The sequence below is a fragment of the Triturus cristatus genome, chromosome 8 (genome assembly GCF_964204655.1).
Source record: "Triturus cristatus chromosome 8, aTriCri1.1, whole genome shotgun sequence".
Taxonomy (NCBI): domain Eukaryota; kingdom Metazoa; phylum Chordata; class Amphibia; order Caudata; family Salamandridae; genus Triturus; species Triturus cristatus.
In genome coordinates, this window is record NC_140591.1 from 1,608,409,612 (window position 1) to 1,608,433,687 (window position 24,076).

The 24,076-nt window shown below is 45.2% G+C and overlaps 1 protein-coding gene across 1 annotated transcript in view; it reads right to left on the reverse strand.

The window, feature by feature from the left end:
* LOC146806322 (uncharacterized) overlaps window positions 1-18,067 on the reverse strand; it is a 194,807-nt gene extending 176,740 nt beyond the window's left edge. The window contains exon 1 of the mRNA XM_085620627.1: window positions 17,940-18,067. Within this exon, the coding sequence (XP_085476753.1) occupies window positions 17,940-18,015 (76 nt within the window). The 5' untranslated portion in view covers window positions 18,016-18,067. The remainder of the gene's footprint in view (window positions 1-17,939) is intronic.
* Between the last annotated feature and the right edge of the window lie 6,009 nt (window positions 18,068-24,076).

The window sequence follows — 24,076 nt, forward strand, 5'->3', positions numbered from 1 at the left end:
CTGTTGGTCTCCTGCCTCTGTTGATCTTAGATTTGGTTGTGGAGTTTGGGGTGCTCTGGTTGTCTTATCTCTACTAGATGAGTCATCGGAAGATGTAGTGTCTATATCCGATCTTTGTCCTGTGTGTTGCCGTTGTTGTCTTTTGTAAGCATAGGCTTCTGGCCATGTGTAGACCTCTCCTAATTTATAATCCGTGCTGTCACGTTTAAATTTTCGTGTTTTCCTTTCATTAATCTCTTTAGTATATTCGTCAAGTTGTTTGTTAAGATCTGCAAGTGTTGCATTCCAATCAATGTCAGAGATTTTGCTAGAAATTTCTTCACGAAGTTCATCAATTTCTTTCTGAAGGTCTACAAGAAGTTTGGATAACTCTTCTACTATTAATAATATTAAATCCAGTGAACACTTATTGAGTATTGCTTCCCATTTTTCTGTGAACCGTGGATTGTTTTTACATAGAGTCGATTTGAGGGCTATTCTTAACCCTCTTGGGATCCTTTGTACCTTGTGGTAACGTATTAATGTGCTTGCATGGAGCTTTTGGTTGATGGCTCGTTTGGAGGTATATAGTAACTGTCTGATGTTAGATTGAACAGTTGTTGTACTGTGACTGGACCCTGTGGTATCCTCAAAGAGTGCATAAATGCGTTGAGTTTCTTCATTTGTATACGTGAACGTTTGTGTTCTTCGTTCAGAGGTATTCTCTTCTTCATCCATTTATATGTTGGTGCGCTTTCCGTGTCACTCAGGAAAGGGGACTCATATGAAAAGCTAGAACAGAAGTTGCGCACTCAAAATTTCTCCAGGTCAATATTTTAAGCAAAATTAGTTGGTGCAAACGAATTAATCCCCCTGAGTAGGGAATTCAAATCGTAGATAATGATAGCACGTTCCTGAATAGGAAAATGTCTTTCGTTTTGCACTCAATCTCAGAGATGTGATCTCTTTTGTGAAATTAAACTCAGGTAAATCGGAATTTATTCAAGTATAATTTGAGTTTATTAACCGTTGTTCAAAGTTAATGAAGTCAAAGAATTGTATTCATTCTTTATCAATGCATCATATATCCAACTGCCCAATGCATTTCGGGCTTTTTTAAGCCCTTCTTCAGGGGCGGTACTCTGAAAGGATAAGGTATAGGGTTCAGTATATATATACATTTTACAAACACTCAATAGAAAAGAATAATTTTTATCCAAACAATTGTGCAGTAGATTTTGATTGTAACAAACATGATCATGTTGAAACAGTATTAAAAGTAATACGGTCGTAATAAGTAAAAGAACACAATGCCAGTGATGGTAATTACCAAAATGGAGGTACACTACACATCAAAGTGATGTGAAAGTATCCACTTGTTTTACATGTTAAAACAACATACTGTGATGTGCATATACCAAGGTCATAGGAAATAGTGAAACCGAAATGGACCAAGAAAGTTTGGGTGGTAGTGTAAGTAACAAAATTAAATGAAAGAAATGTAGTGTGTTTTTGCCAAAATTGTGGGAAAAAGTAAAGACGAAATGAAAAGAAAAATCTAGATGGTGGTGTGGGTAACAAAAATACATACAGCGTGGGGCCTTTTAAATCACTATCTGACAAGTAACGGAAGATCAAACTTACAGTTGGTATGGTGATGTATAGATTCTCCTGAACCCGGGAGAATCAAATCCGAAACGCTCCGGTAAGTGTATGGATGGTAATCATGTGATATATAGACATGTGATAAGGAAAAGTGCGGGAAAAAGAGAACTACAAAGAAAACAGACTTGTAGTTCCAAGAGGTAATCATGTGATGTGTGATAAAGAAAAATGCGGGAAAAGGAGAACTACAAAGAAAACAGACTTGTAGTTCCAAAAGGTCAATAAAGTTTATTGAAACTACACGTGTAAACAAAATATAAAATAATAAACAAAAGTGAGTGCAATTAAATCTGTAAAGAAATTAGGCCAAAAGTAAAAAGAAAAATGGAATGGACAGCGTGTGACACCGAAGAAACACGTGCGATTCGAGTGATTCGAACCAAAAGCGATAGTTCAAAAAATGTAAGATATTACCAAAACCTGGAGCTTGTAAGGGAGCGTCAATGTAATAGTGCAATAGTACATGTGTATAAGATGAAATTAGTAGGTAAAGTAACATAAAATAACTGTAAGGTTCAACATGAACTGTAAAGTTACATAAGGTACTAGGGTATCACAAGTCGGGTGGAAAGTTCAAATCTCCAATTTAAGGTGAATAAAGGAGACCTTAGTTACAGAAAACAGCCCAGATCATAACGCTCGTTGAGACCTTTCGGGTGTATGGAATTCAGTTTGTGGATCCAAAATGTTTCTCTTTGTAATAGATATTTACTATTGTCACGACCCCTCAACTGGGGAATCTGTTCAAGAACCAAAAATCGCAGGTGACAGATATTATGCTGATGCTGGTGAAAATGAGTTGCGATTGGTGATTTCGCCTGTTTGGTACGTATATTGCTTTTGTGTTCATTGATCCGTATACGGATTTTTCTCTCAGTTTTGCCCACATAAACCAAACCACATGGACATTTCAACATGTAAACGAGATTCTGACTATTACATGTGGCTGTAACCTTGAGTTTGATCGTGTTGCCTTGTGAAGGATGTCGGATGTTGGTACCTTTAATGATAGAGTTACAGTTACCACAGTTAAGACATGGTAAAGTACCTTTGAAGGAGCTGGTAGTGAGTTCATCAGCTTTAGACAATATTTGTTTGATGTTGCGTGATCTTTGGTAAGCAAATCTAGGTGATATTTCAAAAATGTTATTGAAATCCATTTCCATGCTTAACATAGGCCAATACCTGAGGATGGTTTTTTTTATGTTGAAACTTTGTGTGGAAAATTTTGACACAAATGTCATTCGTTGATCTGAAGTTTTTGGTGGTTTGGGTGAAAGAAGCATCTGTCGGGTAGATTTGTTAGACTTCAATATGGCGCTGTCAAGGACTTTGGTAGGATATTTTCGTTGTTCAAATTTGGAAATGCAAGCGGATTTGCTTGATTCAAACAATTCATTGATACTTGAGATTCTTTTCAATCGTAGTAGTTGTGAGTAGGGCAAATGATTCTTGAGAGATGGTTGGTGGAAACTGTGAAAGTGCAGGAGATTATTGCGGTCAGTAGGTTTAGTGTAAACCTCAGTGGGCTGTTTTCTGTAACTAAGGTCTCCTTTATTCACCTTAAATTGGAGATTTGAACTTTCCACCCGACTTGTGATACCCTAGTACCTTGTGTAACTTTACAGTTCATGTTGAACCTTACAGTTATTTTATGTTATTTTACCTGCTAATTTCATCTTCTACACATGTACTATTGCACTATTACATTGACGCTCCCTTACAAGCTCCAGGTTTTGGTAATATCTTACATTTTTTGAACTATCGCTTTTGGTTCGAATCACTCGAATTACACGTGTTTCTTCGGTGTCACACGCTGTCCATTCCATTTTTCTTTTTACTTTTGGCCTAATTTCTTTACAGATTTAATTGCACTCACTTTTGTTTATTATTTTATATTTTGTTTACACGTGTAGTTTCAATAAACTTTATTGACCTTTTGGAACTACAAGTCTGTTTTCTTTGTAGTTCTCCTTTTCCCGCATTTTTCTTTATCACACATCACATGATTACCTCTTGGAACTACAAGTCTGTTTTCCTTGTAGTTCTCTTTTTCCCGCACTTTTCCTTATCACATGTCTATATATCACATGATTACCATCCATACACTTACCGGAGCGTTTCGGATTTGATTCTCCCGGGTTCAGGAGAATCTATACATCACCATACCAACTGTAAGTTTGATCTTCCGTTACTTGTCAGATAGTGATTTAAAAGGCCCCACGCTGTATGTATTTTTGTTACCCACACCACCATCTAGATTTTTCTTTTCATTTCGTCTTTACTTTTTCCCACAATTTTGGCAAAAACACACTACATTTCTTTCATTTAATTTTGTTACTTACACTACCACCCAAACTTTCTTGGTCCATTTCGGTTTCACTATTTCCTATGACCTTGGTATATGCACATCACAGTATGTTGTTTTAACATGTAAAACAAGTGGATACTTTCACATCACTTTGATGTGTAGTGTACCTCCATTTTGGTAATTACCATCACTGGCATTGTGTTCTTTTACTTATTACGACCGTATTACTTTTAATACTGTTTCAACATGATCATGTTTGTTACAATCAAAATCTACTGCACAATTGTTTGGATAAAAATTATTCTTTTCTATTGAGTGTTTGTAAAATGTATATATATACTGAACCCTATACCTTATCCTTTCAGAGTACCGCCCCTGAAGAAGGGCTTAAAAAAGCCCGAAATGCATTGGGCAGTTGGATATATGATGCATTGATAAAGAATGAATACAATTCTTTGACTTCATTAACTTTGAACAACGGTTAATAAACTCAAGTTATACTTGAATAAATTCCGATTTACCTGAGTTTAATTTCACAAAAGAGATCACATCTCTGAGATTGAGTGCAAAACGAAAGACATTTTCCTATTCAGGAACGTGCTATCATTATCTACGATTTGAATTCCCTACTCAGGGGGATTAATTCGTTTGCACCAACTAATTTTGCTTAAAATATTGACCTGGAGAAATTTTGAGTGCGCAACTTCTGTTCTAGCTTTTCATATGAGTCCCCTTTCCTGAGTGACATGGAAAGCGCACCAACATATAAATGGATGAAGAAGAGAATACCTCTGAACGAAGAACACAAACGTTCACGTATACAAATGAAGAAACTCAACGCATTTATGCACTCTTTGAGGATACCACAGGGTCCAGTCACAGTACAACAACTGTTCAATCTAACATCAGACAGTTACTATATACCTCCAAATGAGCCATCAACCAAAAGCTCCATGCAAGCACATTAATACGTTACCACAAGGTACAAAGGATCCCAAGAGGGTTAAGAATAGCCCTCAAATCGACTCTATGTAAAAACAATCCACGGTTCACAGAAAAATGGGAAGCAATACTCAATAAGTGTTCACTGGATTTAATATTATTAATAGTAGAAGAGTTATCCAAACTTCTTGTAGACCTTCAGAAAGAAATTGATGAACTTCGTGAAGAAATTTCTAGCAAAATCTCTGACATTGATTGGAATGCAACACTTGCAGATCTTAACAAACAACTTGACGAATATACTAAAGAGAATAATGAAAGGAAAACACGAAAATTTAAAAGTGACAGCACGGATTATAAATTAGGAGAGGTCTACACATGGGCAGAAGCCTATGCTTACAAAAGACAACAACGGCAACACACAGGACAAAGATCGGATATAGACACTACATCTTCCGATGACTCATCTAGTAGAGATAAGACAACCAGAGCACCCCAAACTTCACAACCAAATCTAAGATCAACAGAGACAGGAGACCAACAGCAAACAGCCAGTGAAGGCCCAACAACCAGCAGTTCGGGACAATCTCATTTTTTAGAGGCAGGCACAAGGCCACCCGGAGATCCAGGAGGAAAAACATCAACAAAATCAGTGGCCAAGAGCACGCGCAGTCAGAAAACCTCGTGATAAACATCTCTTCTTATAATCTTACACAACTCCAGATTGCTACACTTCAAAAAGGAACCTCCTTTGTTCCCACCTACCATTCCAATCAATTAGAAACTGATATAAGTTTCTTTAAATTCATGCGTCTACTGAGACTTAAACACTACTTTCGAAACATCCTTAACATTCCAGATGTACCACGGAAGAACACCCTAATGGGACTTCGCAACAGGAGCACCTTCACAGCACCCCTGAGTCATAAAGTATTGGATGCCTACGAAACAATCGTTAATAAAGAACTCAAAAAAATTGGCTACCACAACAAAAAGGCATACTCTAACATAACCAAAAAGGAACAACAAGCCTTAAAAGAATTAGCAAACAAACCAGAGATTACCATACGTCAAGCCGACAAAGGTGGAGCACTGGTCATCATGGATACCCTCTTTTACACTAAAAATGTTAATGATCACGTCAACAATTCAGATACATACATGCCCACCCCAACGGATCCAACCAATGATTTCATGATTGTGCTAAAAACCATCGTTAATACAGCTTTAGAACAGGGTGTCATCAACGACGAAGACAAAACATATCTGATCAAAAGCAACCCATCTACACCCTACATCTATATGCTCCCCAAAATGCACAAAAACGCCACAAGACCGCCATTCAGACCCATTGTGTCTACAGTGAACTCACTACATGAACCCATAGGGAAATACTTGGACAAACATCTTCAAGCTTCTGTTCAATCGATGACTACCTATATTAAGGACACTACTGATTTTCTCAACATCCTGGAGTCCATTCAAAATTTGATAACCATGGAAACCGTCCTATGTACCATTGATGTAAACTCACTTTACACTTCCATACCCCATGATAAAGGCATTGAGGCAATCGAGTCATTTCTGATGACCACAGACAAACCAGAGAATCTCAAAGTATTTTTGATGGAACTCATGCATTTCACCCTTTATCACAGCTACTTCGAATGGGCAGGAACATTTTACATTCAATGCTCCGGAACTTCCATGGGCAATTGTGCCGCCCCAACATACGCGAACCTCTTCATGCACCGTTTTGAAACAGATAACATACTTAGCAAACACGAGTGGACCCAACATCTTACCCTTTACAAAAGATACATTGATGACATTTTTATCTTATGGAATGGCTCAATTGATCATCTGGAATCATTAATTGAATCACTTAACACAGTTGACCAACGAATTCAATTCACTCACTGTATAAACAAAGAATCGATAACATTCCTGGATACCAAGGTCACATTATACCAAGGAAACCTCACCACTGAGGTTTACACTAAACCTACTGACCGCAATAATCTCCTGCACTTTCACAGTTTCCACCAACCATCTCTCAAGAATCATTTTCCCTACTCACAACTACTACGATTGAAAAGAATCTCAAGTACCAATGAATTGTTTGAATCAAGCAAATCCGCTTGCATTTCCAAATTTGAACAACGAAAATATCCTACCAAAGTCCTTGACAGCGCCATATTGAAGTCTAACAAATCTACCCGACAGATGCTTCTTTCACCCAAACCACCAAAAACTTCAGATCAACGAATGACATTTGTGTCAAAATTTTCCACACAAAGTTTCAACATAAAAAAACCATCCTCAGGTATTGGCCTATGTTAAGCATGGAAATGGATTTCAATAACATTTTTGAAATATCACCTAGATTTGCTTACCAAAGATCACGCAACATCAAACAAATATTGTCTAAAGCTGATGAACTCACTACCAGCTCCTTCAAAGGTACTTTACCATGTCTTAACTGTGGTAACTGTAACTCTATCATTAAAAGGTACCAACATCCAACATCCTTCACAAGGCAACACAATCAAACTCAAGGTTACAGCCACATGTAATAGTCAGAATCTCGTTTACATGTTGAAATGTCCATGTGGTTTGGTTTATGTGGGCAAAACTGAGAGAAAAATCCGTATACGGATCAATGAACACAAAAGCAATATACGTACCAAACAGGCGAAATCACCAATCGCAACTCATTTTCACCAGCATCAGCATAATATCTGTCAACTGCGATTTTTGGTTCTTGAACAGATTCCCCAGTTGAGGGGTCGTGACAATAGTAAATATCTATTACAAAGAGAAACATTTTGGATCCACAAGCTGAATTCCATACATCCGAAAGGTCTCAACGAGCGTTATGATCTGGGCTGTTTTCTGTAACTAAGGTCTCCTTTATTCACCTTAAATTGGAGATTTGAACTTTCCACCCGACTTGTGATACCCTAGTACCTTGTGTAACTTTACAGTTCATGTTGAACCTTACAGTTATTTTATGTTATTTTACCTACTAATTTCATCTTATACACATGTACTATTGCACTATTACATTGACGCTCCCTTACAAGCTCCAGGTTTTGGTAATATCTTACATTTTTTGAACTATCGCTTTTGGTTCGAATCACTCGAATTACACGTGTTTCTTCGGTGTCACACGCTGTCCATTCCATTTTTCTTTTTACTTTTGGCCTAATTTCTTTACAGATTTAATTGCACTCACTTTTGTTTATTATTTTATATTTTGTTTACACGTGTAGTTTCAATAAACTTTATTGACCTTTTGGAACTACAAGTCTGTTTTCTTTGTAGTTCTCCTTTTCCCGCATTTTTCTTTATCACACATCACATGATTACCTCTTGGAACTACAAGTCTGTTTTCTTTGTAGTTCTCTTTTTCCCGCACTTCTCCTTATCACATGTCTATATATCACATGATTACCATCCATACACTTACCGGAGCGTTTCGGATTTGATTCTCCCGGGTTCAGGAGAATCTATACATCACCATACCAACTGTAAGTTTGATCTTCCGTTACTTGTCAGATAGTGATTTAAAAGGCCCCACGCTGTATGTATTTTTGTTACCCACACCACCATCTAGATTTTTCTTTTCATTTCGTCTTTACTTTTTCCCACAATTTTGGCAAAAACACACTACATTTCTTTCATTTAATTTTGTTACTTACACTACCACCCAAACTTTCTTGGTCCATTTCGGTTTCACTATTTCCTATGACCTTGGTATATGCACATCACAGTATGTTGTTTTAACATGTAAAACAAGTGGATACTTTCACATCACTTTGATGTGTAGTGTACCTCCATTTTGGTAATTACCATCACTGGCATTGTGTTCTTTTACTTATTACGACCGTATTACTTTTAATACTGTTTCAACATGATCATGTTTGTTACAATCAAAATCTACTGCACAATTGTTTGGATAAAAATTATTCTTTTATATTGAGTGTTTGTAAAATGTATATATATACTGAACCCTATACCTTATCCTTTCAGAGTACCGCCCCTGAAGAAGGGCTTAAAAAAGCCCGAAATGCATTGGGCAGTTGGATATATGATGCATTGATAAAGAATGAATACAATTCTTTGACTTCATTAACTTTGAACAACGGTTAATAAACTCAAGTTATACTTGAATAAATTCCGATTTACCTGAGTTTAATTTCACAAAAGAGATCACATCTCTGAGATTGAGTGCAAAACGAAAGACATTTTCCTATTCAGGAACGTGCTATCATTATCTACGATTTGAATTCCCTACTCAGGGGGATTAATTCGTTTGCACCAACTAATTTTGCTTAAAATATTGACCTGGAGAAATTTTGAGTGCGCAACTTCTGTTCTAGCTTTTCCTTGCGAGTATAGACACTGTACACAGGTAAGCTGGCCTCAGGGCGCTTTAAACCCCAGCCCACTGAGAGCAGCCCCTGGATGTGCACTAGAGGCCGAGCGGGGGGGGGGGGTCTGCTTCTGAATCTCTTATCGGACTGAACATTACCCCTTTTACCCCCTAATGAATACCTCGTCGACTCTCTGAACACAATGTAAAGGTGCCGTGCCAAGTTCTACAGGTCTGTTTAAGCACAGTGTGCCTTTCTGCTATTTCTGAGGCATACCATCAACTGAAAGTTGATGTTTACTTAAATTTGGCCTGTTCAGTTCTAAACGGGTAATATTACAAGGGTTTAAAGCAGTGCTTTAAAATGGACCGGTGCAGTCCGGTACGAAGTACCGGCACTTTTTAATGTTGAGAGGGAGATTACCTGCACTTCTGAAGAGAAATGTAATACTTTTAATTGGAGAGCGCCTGCACTTCTATTTTTCAATTTCAAGCACTGGTTTAATGATATATATTGTGATGTCCCTGTCTGTGACATCATTGTGAATTAAATAGGCTACCCTGTCCCATCGCTGTTTCCCAGCGCTCGTGGCCTGTGTTAATGGAGTTGTATTTTCCTGTGGTTTAAAAGCAGCAGCGCCTGCAGTCTGGGGAGCTCTAGCACTGCCCACAAACATCACCGGACCGCAAAAGTAAGGTCGGTTCCGGCCAGGCCCGGTTCTAGCGGGTGGGCCAGGCCCCCTCAAACATGAGCCTGGCCCACCCAAACATGAGCCTGGCCCACCCAAACAGGAGCCTTGGCCCTCGCAGTGAGGGCTTGAAGGCAGGCGCGCAGAGCACACGTGGTGTGTGAGTGCGCCTGGGCTGAGACAGCTTCCCGGGCGCACTCACACACAGACAGTTTTAGAGATGATCGCAGCCGCACCCGAGTACGTCACAGGTCTTTAAAAGACCATTTACATGATAACGAGGCTTTGTTTATTTTTTCACCCCTTCTTCTCCACATGGCAAAGGCGACAATGTTCTGCTGCGTGGATATTTCTTTTTCTGTGCAGCGCAGGAAAAAAGAAGTTTGTTTATTCCTATTCACCTTTCCTGGCCCTTGCAGCTTCGTATCACATCAGGATGTGACACAAAGGTTGACTAATGGAGTAGGTAAGAGAATGTGTTACGATTTGTTTTTCTTTTTAAAATATGCACAGGCCCAGCAGGGCACATACTTCGTGAGTGCTTCATTTAAACAGTTTTTAGGTCTCGCCTGAGCCAGCGCTTTAGCGCTGCTCTCGCGAGAGCTTTTGTAAAAGGGGGATCTGAAAGTGCAAACGAGTGCTTTTCAGGCCTCCAAATACAGTGCATGTGCGCCGGGTGCGCGCACCATTTGGCAGCCTGAAAAGCACTGCCTGATCACTTTCACGGCCGCTTTGATGTCCTCAGTGAGCCGCCCGGCCACTGAGGACATCAAAGCGTCCGCAAACGTGCACACCATTTGCCACCCCCTTCCTGCTTGTTTTAGTCGAATACTCTTTAAAGTACTTAAGACACAAGTCTGCCATGTTGATTTTGTGAAACTCATGCCAATGATGGGTTGCTGCCTTCTTTAAAAGAGTAAGTTCAGTTCTGACAGGTGTGCTTGTCGAAATGTGGCTATGAATTCCATCATAATTATGTAGGAACTAACACACAAAAGCTTTTTTTTTAAGTGTTGCTTTAATATTAAACCAGGCTTTGGTGGTGAATGGAAAGGCTGTGCTTCAAAATGACCCCATTAACTTCCCCGGAAAGCTTTGCACACTCGCTGCTCTGGATAATGCAGTCAATTGAATCCATTTGAACAAGGCACGTGACACTGCGAAGACCAGGAAAAGCACGAAGAGCAGCAGTGCATGCTGCACGCAAACATCTGCATCAGACATAACACAGGTAACATCAGTGCACGCTTCCCTCGCGCACCAGCTACTGCACATGTAGCAACAGTACACGCTTCCTCTACACGCAGAACAGGCACGGCCTCTCCCATTCACCCACATGCACATTCATACACCAGGTACAGCAAAGGTAGTGAAATTACCCTAAAACAAAACCATCATAACACAGGTATCAGAAGTGCAAGCTTCCCACACATAGATCAAGAACAGCGCAGGTAGCAACACCACCTGCTTCTTCCTTCACACTAAGAAGAGGTATAGAAAAGGAAGCATCAGTGCACATTACCAGCACACACACACCTCAGGTACCGCACAGGTTGAGGCCATTCAAGATACATACACAAAACAGGTACAGCACGTGTACAGAAGTGCAAGCTTTCCACACGTGAATCAGGAAGAGCACCAGTAGCAGCACTGCATGCTTCTTCCTTCACTTGCAGAAGAGGTACAGAAAAGAAAGCATCAATGAACATTACCAGCACACACACCTCAGATATCGCACAGGGTGAAGCAATGCAAGATACAAACACGCAAAACGGGTACAGCACAGGTATCTGAAGTGCAAGCTTCCCACACATAAATCAGAACAGCAGAGGTAGCAGCACCACGTGCTTCTTCCTTCACACGCAGAAGAGGTACAGAAAAGGAAGCAACGGTGCACATTACCAGCACACACACAACTCAGATACAGCACAGGTCGGGGCAGTGCAAGATACACACACAAAACAGGTACAGCACAGGTATCAATGGAGCGAGTTTTAATCCCACACAGACTAGGTACAGCACACGTAGCAACAGTGAACGTTTCCTCACACAGATGGCGCAGGAACAGCATAGCCAGTAGTACTGAAAGCTTCCTTTACTCGCAGAAAAGTCACAGCAGCGACATCAACAGTCAAAGCTTCATTCTCACAAATACGCCACAAACAGCGGTGCGTGCTTCCTTCAACACGGACCAGCAGCACTGATGTCAGCGGTGAAGGTCTCGTTACACAAGCACAGGACAGGAACAAAAGGACCGGTAGGGGAGCAAGTTTCCTTACACGCAGGGCTTTAAGTGGGCAGGGTCTCACCGACTCTGAGAACTGGCAGTGTATTTAAGGAGGCCTCGAAACGGGTCTCTATCGGGCTCTGTTTTGTGCCCTGGCACAGATCGTCCGTTTTTTTCCGAGCGTTATAGAAAAAGGGGAATCCTTTAAAGAGAGTCATTTTCTCTCTGGATTTCTCTTCTCTTTTCCGAACTCAGGAGCAGTAACATTGTCGTGGTGTCACCTGGGCTTTAAGTGGCAGCTTTTTCAATATTATATACAAGCCACAGTAGCTGCTTATTTATCCTATGCAACTAACAACCATTGACAAAGCCAATAGTCCTGACTTGTTGTAGGTATGATGTTAAACAATATATCACCACAGTAACACAACACAGTGCACAAACACCATCACAAAAGGAGGCACAAGACCAAACAACACCGTCCGCATCACAAAATACCGTCACACAAAGAAAAACACCACTTTTAACAAACATTAGCATAGCCAATGGCAGGCAGGCTTACCCCATGGGTATTTTTATTTTTAGTTGCAAGCATATGCAATTGGCACTTAAACATAGCCACCATACTTCTGTAGATTATATTTTAAATGACCAAAACATTCATGGATGCAGCTTTTTTCTTTTTAAATAGTGACAAAAATTATTCCAATCGCGCTAGGCGGGTACTCGCAAGCATGCGTGCTATTTCTCAATACACTGTCCCTTCAACTCAGGCTGTGGAAATTGTCAACTTAGAAAGATATGGAAACGAAAACATGTTATGCTCTCACTCTGCTGCTCGGCTCTTTCTTTGTGCATCGCCTGTCTTCCCCCTCCCCCCTCATAAAGTTGGTACTAAAAATAAATTTGTAGATCAGCCAGCAGGCTTTTAGTCACAGCCTTTGGTTTATGGTGCAATTCGACTGGAAATTGTCGTTTTCGTGTTTTGGACATTATCTGCCACGAAACAGCAATACTAAGGGGGTAAGGCTGGTGACAGGGTTAGAGTTTAACATATTTGGCTCAAAACGGCAGAAGCTTTGGTTTTCCAGTTACTAGTATTGTGTTTTACCACCTATCGTGCAGTTAATGGTGCATTTATTTCTACTAGCCACTCTGAATTATTCGTCGGCTCTAGTCACCTGACCTGGGTGAAAGGGCTGCACGTGCTCTTCTCCTGGGAAAGAGGCTGGACTCACTCTGAGAGCCCTGGTAATAGTAAACCAACGATCTGTGTTGTTGCTGAGGACTCCCTGCTCTGTTCTGCTTGTCTTGAGGAATGTGCTTCCTTGAGATAAGCACAAGTTTTATGGGGTCCCTTTGCTCGACCGAAGAATTCCTTGTCTTTGCTTTTGAAGAGTAGTGGGGGGCGGGGGTTTATGACCCCTCCATCCCTTTGCTTAGCAAACTTTTTGCAGACGTGTGCTGCATCTGGTGTCGCGTTCGAAGTTCTAGAGCCCAGATATTTACTGTTTGCGATAGACAAAAAAGGCTTGCATTTCTGTGAGTCCAAATAATTTCTGATGGCTTATTGCCTGTTTTCTCCGTTGATGTGGGAAAACATTTTTGGGAGGCTACTCCTGTGAGAACCTGGATATTGTTGAAATATCCCTTAAATCCGGTTTCAAGTAACGACAAGCATTTGCAATGCAATAGGTCTCGCATTTACACAAGTTTAAGCTATTGGCATTGTAAATGAAAATGCCTTTTTTTTTTTAACATAAATAAAAGGCATTGTCATTTACAATGCCAATAGCTTAAACTCGCATTTGCAATGCAATAGGTCTCGCATTTATACGAGTTTGAGCTATTGGCATTGTAAATGACAGTGCCTTTTATTTATGTTTTAAAAAAACCAAACTTAAATAAAAAGCATTGTCATTTACAATGCCAATAGCTCAAACTCGTATAAATGCGAGACCTATTGCCTTGCAAATGCTTGTTATCATTATTATGGCCACTGCAGGACAACAATAAGACAATACAAAATGCCCAGATAACGCTGGTGATAAATGATCCCGCTGGAGAGCAATCATTTGTCTGTTAGTAGTTTTAAATGCAGATGAACTGTATTTTATGGGGATAGCTCAGTGGGTTACTGCCTTTGTCACAGAGATCCTTGTGTTACTTGCAGTTCAGAAGTTACAATCCTAACATAGGACTGTGACCAATGAACTGTCATCAATGAATGGTATAGTTAGAACTTCGCTTTTTTTGTCTTGTGATATAGTTAGAACTTCCCCAGTCTTTCATTATTCTAATGTTGTTAAAATAAGTATGTTTGGGCAGATATACATTTTTATCAGTAAAGCTGACCCCCATGGAATACTCTTTAAATCCTAAGGTTGTGTTTCCCCAGAACAAACCCTCTTAAAACATACTGCCCACCAGTATGGATGACATGTGATTCCTACACCGTGTAATCCTCTTTGGCTTATGTGACATTCCCTGTAGACTGATTTACATACTTGTATGATTCATTGTCTCTGTATAATGTGTGCGTGGTGTAAAGTACTGACACACACTACACTGATATGAGTAGCGCTGTACAACAAATGAAATGCATATGAAAGAGGGGCTACGTAAAGATGAGGGGCACTGTTGTAGGGTGGCAGTAAGGGAATCCGAGGAAGAGGTCAAAAGGGGGAGGGGCTATGGAGCGATGAGGGGCACTGTTGGAAGGTGGCAGTGAGGGAGTCTGAGGAGGAGGTCATGAGGGGGATGGGCTACAGAGAGATGAGGGACACTAGTGGAGGGTGGCAGTGAGAGAATCCGAGGAGGAGGTCATGAGGGGGATGGGCTACAGAGAGATGAGGGACACTAGTGGAGGGTGGCAGTGAGGGAATCCGAGGAAGAGGTCAATAGGGGGAGGGGCTATGGAGCGATGAGGGGCACTGTTGGAGGGTGACAGTGAGGTAGTCTGAGGAGGAAGTCGTGGGAGGGGCTGTGGAGCGATGAGGGGCACTGTTGAAAGGTGGTAGTAAAGGTATTTACGGAGAAAGAGGTTATTGGTGTGACGCCAAAAAAGACTTTCGCATCAGCGCTGAAGCCGGCCCTGTCATGGCCTTTCTGTTTTTGTTTATTTAATTAGCAGTCGGGTCATAAGGGCTACTGTGGAACTTACTTTAAAGTGCGTGCTAATTAGATTTACTGCTATATTCAATGTTTTCAGTTTGAAGGTGATTTTACTAATGATTTTACCGGGAATAATGAAAGTGGAGCCCGATGGTGCCTGATATGGGGCTGGGGCCCAAGGTCAGCTGTGAGATAAGGTGCACTGGAGAGGAGTAGTGGATAATCAAGCCTGTAAGGGAGAATGTTGCCGAGTCCGGGGCCAGGTGGAGGTAGTAATGAAGAGGGATTCTCCCTGAAGGCTCGCACAGAGGGAGCCTGTAAGGGAGTGCGTTGCAGAGTCCGGGGTCAGGTGGAGGTAGTAATGAAGAGGGACTCTCCCTGAAGGCTCGCACAGAGGGAGCCTGTAAGGGAGAGCGCTGCAGAGTTCAGGGTCAGGTGGAGGTAGCAATGAAGAGGGATTCCCCTTAAGGCTCGCACAGAGGGAACCTGTAAGGGAGTGCGCTGCAGAGTCCGGGTTCAGGTGGAGGTAGTAATGGAGAGGGATTCTCCCTGAAGGCTCGCACAGAGGGAGCCTGTAAGGGGGTGCGTTGCAGAGTCCGGGTTCAGGTGGAGGTAGTAATGGAGAGGGATTCTCCCTGAAGGCTCGCACAGAGGGAACCTGTAAGGGAGTGCACTGCAGAGTCCGGGTTCAGGTGGAGGTAGTAATGAAGAGGGATTCTCCCTGAAGGCTCGCACAGAGGGAGCCTGTAAGGGAGAGCGTTGCTGAGTCCTGGGTCAGGTGGAGGTAGTAATGAAGAGGGATTCTCCCTGAAGGCTCGCACAGAGGGAGCCTGTAAGGGGGTGCGTTGCAGAGTCCGGGGTCAGGTGGAGGTAGTAATGAAGAGGGATTCTCCCTGAAGGCTCGCACAGAGGGAGCCTGTAAGGGAGTGCGTTGCAGAGTCCGTGGTCAGGTGGAGGTAGTAATGAAGAGGGATTCTCCCTGAAGGGTCGCACAGAGGGAGCCTGTAAGGGAGTGCGTTGCAGAGTCCGGGGTCAGGTGGAGGTAGTAATGAAGAGGGACTCTCTCTGAAGGCTCGCACAGAGGGAGCCTGTAAGGGAGAGCGCTGCAGAGTTCAGGGTCAGGTGGAGGTAGCAATGAAGAGGGATTCCCCTTAAGGCTCGCACAGAGGGAACCTGTAAGGGAGTGCGCTGCAGAGTCCGGGTTCAGGTGGAGGTAGTAATGGAGAGGGATTCTCCCTGAAGGCTCGCACAGAGGGAGCCTGTAAGGGGGTGCGTTGCAGAGTCCGGGGTCAGGTGGAGGTAGTAATGAAGAGGGATTCTCCCTGAAGGCTCGCACAGAGGGAGCCTGTAAGGGAGTGCGTTGCAGAATCAGGTGGAGGTAGTAATGAAGAGGGATTCTCCCTGAAGGCTCGCACAGAGGGAGCCTGTAAGGGAGTGCGTTGCAGAGTCCGTGGTCAGGTGGAGGTAGTAATGAAGAGGGATTCTCCCTGAAGGGTCGCACAGAGGGAGCCTGTAAGGGAGTGCGTTGCAGAGTCCGGGGTCAGGTGGAGGTAGTAATGAAGAGGGATTCTCCCTGAAGGCTCACACAGAGGGAGCCTGTAAGGGAGTGCGTTGCAGAGTCCGGGGTCAGGTGGAGGTAGTAATGAAGAAGGATTCTCCCTGAAGGCTCACAAAGAGGGAGCCTGTAAGGGAGTGCGTTGCAGAGTCCGTGGTCAGGTGGAGGTAGTAATGAAGAGGGATTCTCCCTGAAGACTCGCACAGAGGGAGCCTGTAAGGGGTGCGATGCAGAGTCCGGGGTCAGGTGGAGGTAGTAATGAAGAGGGATTCTCCCTGAAGGCTCGCACAGAGGGAGCCTGTAAGGGAGTGCGTTGCAGAGTCCGGGGTCAGGTGGAGGTAGTAATGAAGAAGGATTCTCCCTGAAGGCTCACAAAGAGGGAGCCTGTAAGGGAGTGCGTTGCAGAGTCCGTGGTCAGGTGGAGGTAGTAATGAAGAGGGATTCTCCCTGAAGACTCGCACAGAGGGAGCCTGTAAGGGGTGCGATGCAGAGTCCGGGGTCAGGTGGAGGTAGTAATGAAGAGGGATTCTCCCTGAAGGCTCGCACAGAGGGAGCCTGTAAGGGAGTGCGTTGCAGAGTCCGGGGTCAGGTGGAGGTAGTAATGAAGAAGGATTCTCCCTGAAGGCTCACAAAGAGGGACCCTGTAAGGGAGTGCGTTGCAGAGTCCGTGGTCAGGTGGAGGTAGTAATGAAGAGGGATTCTCCCTGAAGACTCGCACAGAGGGAGCCTGTAAGGGGTGCGATGCAGAGTCCGGGGTCAGGTGGAGGTAGTAATGAAGAGGGATTCTCCCTGAAGGCTCGCACAGAGGGAGCCTTATACTCCCACCTCAGGAACCTCCTCTTCCCATCAAAGGAACTTTACATGGAAAAAACACTTTTTGAGCGTGATAATATTTAGAAAGAGATTTGGAAAAGAGTGTGTTTTACTGGGCCTTGTAAGACTAAGAGATAAAGGAGGGCCCTGAAGCAGGCCTGCCCAGACATATATGCGACAAATCGAGCCCGGAGTGGCCCACCCAAATGCACCGTTGGCCCACCCAAATAAAAATTCCTGGAGCCGGACCTGGTTCCGGCTCTTACCTCGTGGTGCTGCCAGAGAAGCCCCCGCCCAGAGGGCGAGCAGGGCGAGGAGAAGGAGGGAGCTTGCGGCCTTCATGCTGCTGGAGATGGCGGGGAGAGATCTCTGGAGCTGAGCGTCGATGGCTTTTATACACCCCTTCAGTGGGTCCGGCACACCTCGCATTCGGGGTGACGCCCTGTCCATAGTCACTGCGTGAGTGACGTCACCCCAGGGCCAGGTGTGGAAGGGTAACACAAAACCAGCAGCATTGACCCCCTGAGCAGCATTTCCTCATGTTTGTTCATGGTTTTGTTATTTATTCCGGTGTTCCTGTTGTATTGAAAGAGCCGTGTCGTACCCCGTGATACCAATTGTGATCCTCGGTCACTGCCTCGCCCTCACCTACGTGTCCTTTGCAGTCTCTCCCTCTAATCCGGGTTCTTCCGGAACCTTCCTAGCACAGACAATAATTCTCCGGCCTCTGGAGAGAAGCCCAGTATTGATGCCTTCCTCAGTCTTACCTTATACTCACATCGCTTCTTCCAAACTTGGCGCAGTGGCACGTTCACGAGAATGTTGCTGTTAATCAGCGCCTAGAAGCCCTCGCCGTGATTAGCCGCGCTTTACGAATCTAGTGTGTTAATTGATTGATTGATTAGCACTTGTGTGAACTCTTAATATTTCTCTCCTCACTGGGACTCGGTCACTAGTTTAACTGAATTATTTCCCTCTTGTTGCATTTCTTTTTTTAATCGTTTTAATCCATCGAAGGTTCTAGCCGAGACCCCCCCATGTTTTTTTCATATACCTCTCAACTTCTTTGCATTCGATGTAGACATTGGTTGCAAATTGCGCACTGAAATTTTGCAACGAATATCTCATTTTGCAAACTGACCTATATATGAATAGGTCAGTTAAATAAATGTTCAGTCACAGGAGACTGCAGAACCACATGCCCAATGAATATTGATTGGGCAGGACGCAATAGTGCCATTATCGGCAACAGTTATCACAACACACATAAGTACATAAATAAAAACACACGACACTGAATGTAAGTGGAGAAATATTGCTGCAGGTTTATTAGCATAAGCAATATGCAAACATGGTGGGTTATCTTACGGGCGATCCCAGGGCAGGCCAGCCCCTATGCCGCCTGCCCGTCTGATAAGCCTAGAGTCACCATGGCAACGCCAATTGGTGTATACCTAATGTTGGGAGGGTCCCCCCCTCCCACCCGTGGACCACCAGTCCACTTGCTTCACACGCCCCCCCGTGATGGGTGGGCGGAGCATACATGGCAGCCCCCGGTTGCTCAGACCCACAACCGCCTGTCGGATAGCGGGGCGCCGTCGGTCTTCCAGTGGACACGCTAAACATCCCTGGGTATCCTGGCTTAGCACCACGCGGTGCTGCTGCATGCTATACCCCTTGGTATGTGCAGACCCTGGATCGCCCTGTAACTCCTCCTGCAACACAAAGTGAGAATTGTTAGAAAACCTGGCCCCCCCTTTGTCCCTCCGGACGCCGGGTAAGCGGATGGGCGGGCAAGGCGAACGAGCGGACAAGAGGGCGAGGAGGGGGCGGAGACAGAATATGTACCCCCCTTGGCTCCTCCCCGCCGGAAGCAGCTATCTGCTGGGGTCTCCCTTGGTCTATCCCAGGGACACGACCACCCACCCCTGTGCCTTCCTGTGGCACTAAGGCGGCCGCCCTCAAAGGGGCGGGCCGCTGCGCAACCCCCCCCCCCGGGCAGCCTTACATAGTGCCAATATCGGCAACAGTTATCACAACACACATAAGTACATAAATAAAAACACACGACACTGAATGTAAGTGGAGAAATATTGCTGCAGGTTTATTAGCATAAGCAATATGCAAACATGGTGGGTTATCTTACGGGCGATCCCAGGGCAGGCCAGCCCCTATGCCGCCTGCCCGTCTGATAAGCCTAGAGTCACCATGGCAACGCCAATTGGTGTATACCTAATGTTGGGAGGGTCCCCCCCTCCCACCCGTGGACCACCAGTCCACTTGCTTCACACGCCCCCCCGTGATGGGTGGGCGGAGCATACATGGCAGCCCCCGGTTGCTCAGACCCACAACCGCCTGTCGGATAGCGGGGCGCCGTCGGTCTTCCAGTGGACACGCTAAACATCCCTGGGTATCCTGGCTTAGCACCACGCGGTGCTGCTGCATGCTATACCCCTTGGTATGTGCAGACCCTGGATCGCCCTGTAACTCCTCCACAGCCTTGGGAGTGGCCACCGTCACTACCAGGGCCCCCCACCAAGGTAGACCTATGTACTTACAACCTGCTGCAGCCAAAGCTTCCCCTAGGTCCAGTCGGAAAACATCCATACCTAAACTAGAAAGGTGCACTTCATCTCCCTCCAGGCACCCTGTGGACTTGGCGTGTATAAGACCATGCCTGATGAAGCCAAGACCTCTTTGCTCTGCGCCACTGCGCATGGCTCCCGGTAGGCCTTTATACCTACAGCATACCGGTACCGGGCTTCTCCCAGGTCCAGCCAAACAAGTCTACGCCCAACCGGGCCGGCGGCCAGCGTGTACCAACAGGACGAATTCCCCCGTCCTTTTAAACTCTCCCATGGATTTGACTGAAATGACCTACACCAAAATAAGCGATGGTCCAAGGTTGCCTTTGCATGGCTACAGAACAATCCCTTTGACAAGACACTCCTGCCTGGCAGTGCCCATGCGGGAGGTGGTAAGAGATGACAAGCCCGCCTTGCTTCCTCTTTCACTCCGTTGGAGTACGCCCATCGCATTCCATCAGTCACCATCAACTGTAAGCCTTGCCCTCCCAAAATTTGCTAGTATACCAGGGAGGGACAGGTCAGGGTGACCACAGAGGAGAAAAACTTGTAAAATGCTTCTCTAATTGAATACTGGGAAAGCCAAATGTTCTCCTGCGGAATAGAGCCCAAAAGTGTTACCCCGGTGTTTCCCTCGATCATATGGACCATACGCCCCTGTTGGAAGGCCACTTCCACAACCTGCATAGCTGCCAGCCAGTGCTGGAGGGCGGGAGAAGTTACCCGGAAACGATACTCGCATCAAGGTGCATGTTTCGTCGAACTCAAGGGCGGGCTACTAAGTGAGCAACCATGCTCCGCCCTAGTATCCAGAGGTCAAACCCAAGGCCCTCCAAGTTCTGCTGCTTCACCTGCCTGTTAACAGGAATCCCAGGGCAGACCACCGGCCTATAACCCATGCTTGGCCATGCCTGAGCTAAAATACCTCTGAACAGCATGACAACAGGCTAACTACCAGCATTGCGTTCTGAATGTTTCTGACACTGCCAAGAAACGTGCGCATAACTAAAGCAACTGGCACCATGCCATAGAATTAACAATTCAGCCTTCTATGAAACAAGACGTGCCCTTGTGGCGATCAGAGTAGTGCTCCCTCCAAGCCAGCTGCCCTACCCAGGCAACCCGCACCCTCAAGGCACTGGCACACCCCCGCCGCCCTGGAGTGCCTGGTCGTGTGTGGCCACAACCTACGTTTCATCACTGCGTCCTACCGGGGTATGATGAATCTAACTCTACTGCTGCGTGCCCGATGCACCATCGCAAGTATGCCTTCCCTTTGCCTGCTCAGAGTCTGGCTGCAAAGTTGGATGACATTGACACCCCACCCAGGGTGAAAATGGCAGCTTACAGTATCCGGTGCTATAGACGGTCCCCGTACCCTGATGGAACAAAATGCAATTCCCTTGCTCCTGTTGAGCACGAACCCAGAAGCAATTGCTCACCATGGTTCAATACCTTCCTGCTGCTAATCATTTCCTAGCTGAATGTTGACAAATCCATGTTCTGTGAAGGCCCTACTTCGCTGCCTGCACCATTCTGCCAGTGCCTAAAAGACCTTTGTCATGCTGCCTGGCCTAATCAATCTTGCCCTGTTCTAGAAGCGCCCGCTTCAGCCGTAGAGCAACCAACTCGCCCGTGACCCCAAACTGGCCCTGATGCGAGACAAACCGGGCCAAGGCACAACAGAGAGTGTACTAACTAATAGCAGGTCTAACAGCATCGACAGGCATCCTTAGCTTACAATAGGCGTGATGGAGTGAGGGTTTCCAGTGAGAATCAAGATGACAGCTTCCCATCTGACCGACCGTGGTGGGAACCACTCCTGTAATTCTAGTACAATGTTCCCTGTTCACCTGTCACTGCCTGATGTACGTGACCTAGGAACATGATCCCCTTGCATGGCGGCATGCCATTGAGACCAACATCCAGTCCCCGATAAGTACCACTATCTGCCTACGCTACAATCTTGCCTGGCGTTCCTTCATGCCCAGATATACCACGCGATGATTGCTCTCCTCCGTCACTGACCCGACCACACCTAGAAGAACAAACACAGCGAGAGGAAGCCGCCTGTGACCTGCCCCACAACTCTACGAAATCCTCCTACCGAATGATGTGGGAGCCGTATATGGACCCCTAAGCTCCAAGGATTGGAGGGGGAGGACGGGCAGTCCTGACTGGAGATGTGAGTAAAGGAGGACATGCGTCCTGGAGTACCTATTGTTAGGGTGAAATGAGAGTACCACTAGTACCTGACGCGTTTAGTACTAATACAGTAGTAACAACTCAAGTTGCCCCCCGACTTCGAACAGCAGGGAGATTAAGGAAGGCTAAGCCCAGACAGACACAGAAAGACCCACCACGTGGCTGCTGTGCCCAAAAACACCATCCTGCATCAAACCGACCCGCTGGAACGACAACAAGAGCCTAACGCTCTACACCCGCGGATGACCCAGGAAGTAACCAATCGGTTAACAATCGAGTAACTAACAACGGACATTCTTTCAGCATCTGAAGGGCTAGCCATTTCAGAAGTAAACTGGGACCCCAATGCCAGGCATCAGTGCAGGCCTCGGCCCCCGTGGTGTCTGTGATCTTTGCCCACTTCCGTGTAAGCCAGGGCCTGTGATGCATACTTTCTCCATGATCGCTGAAGCACACACAAACCACCCTAGCTGTTCCTTGCCGTACATCCTACTCCGAAAATAATGCCAATGTGCGGCCAAATGCGGCCTCTCACTGCCTCACGCTACGTACTACCAAAGGACACTACCCAGAGGAGCACTCGAAGGCCAATCATAAATAATGTTGCCAGTGCTCCACAACCTGCAGTTAATAACAGCCAGATAGAGCAGCGCTACCTCTCGGTGACCTACAACCTATGGCACCAGTCCTATGCTCGACCCACGGGAAAGGAGACAGAAATAGTGCTGTTCATGTGCTGAAGGATCATGGCGAGGGAGGGCGACTCCGCGAGCTAGAGCTCGACACGCCATGTAATTAAACCATAAAAGCTCTAGCGGACTTACCACGTCCGAGCGCCGCGCTTACATAGGCAAACTTACATTACTTACTAATGCTCGGAGTGTTAGTGGACTCCTCTGAGTCTCTCTCTCTTCAATGGGACCCGGCCCAAACTGGATGTGCGGCCACAGCAATACAGCTACCCAGAGTTGCCGGGCGGGCCGTCAGAAGACCAATTAACTACCAAGAAACAGGAGGAGCCTGAAAGCACTGCACCTGAACCAGTGCTGTGCCTGAAAATTACACCGATATTAGAACCGATGCTACCTCCCTGCTTACGAAAACATAACAGAGGGGCCTAAGAACCAAATCACCAGTCCTTCGCTACACGCCTGGTATTCCCCTCGCAGCACTTTTCAAGCAGTAACCATTCTGTAATTACAGTGGCACGCCGACCCCCCACTGCCATCACCCAGAGGGGTATGGGAACAACACTTGCCACTGCACGATTGTGTTACCCCAAGTGCGTAGAGCCTCGTTTAAACATGAGCAGCTGCAAAAGTATTCCTAGCTGAAACTAAGTGACAACAGGGGACTCGGACCAATGTATTCGGAAACTGAAGATGTAAGGTCTATCGAACATACCTCCTCACCTTTGCACGAGAGGAGAGCGGCGCAACCTCGCTGCCGCCCCACATCTTCGCACGTTCAATCCCCAGTCCTGGTCGCCCGGTGCTAGCATGTGCTTACATCATTATCTGTTTGCTTCAGGCCCTCTGCTACCCCTGGAGGATGTGGCTGTGAGGGACAATAATGCAGCTGGGTCGAGTAAAACCGCACCAAGAAAAGGCAAA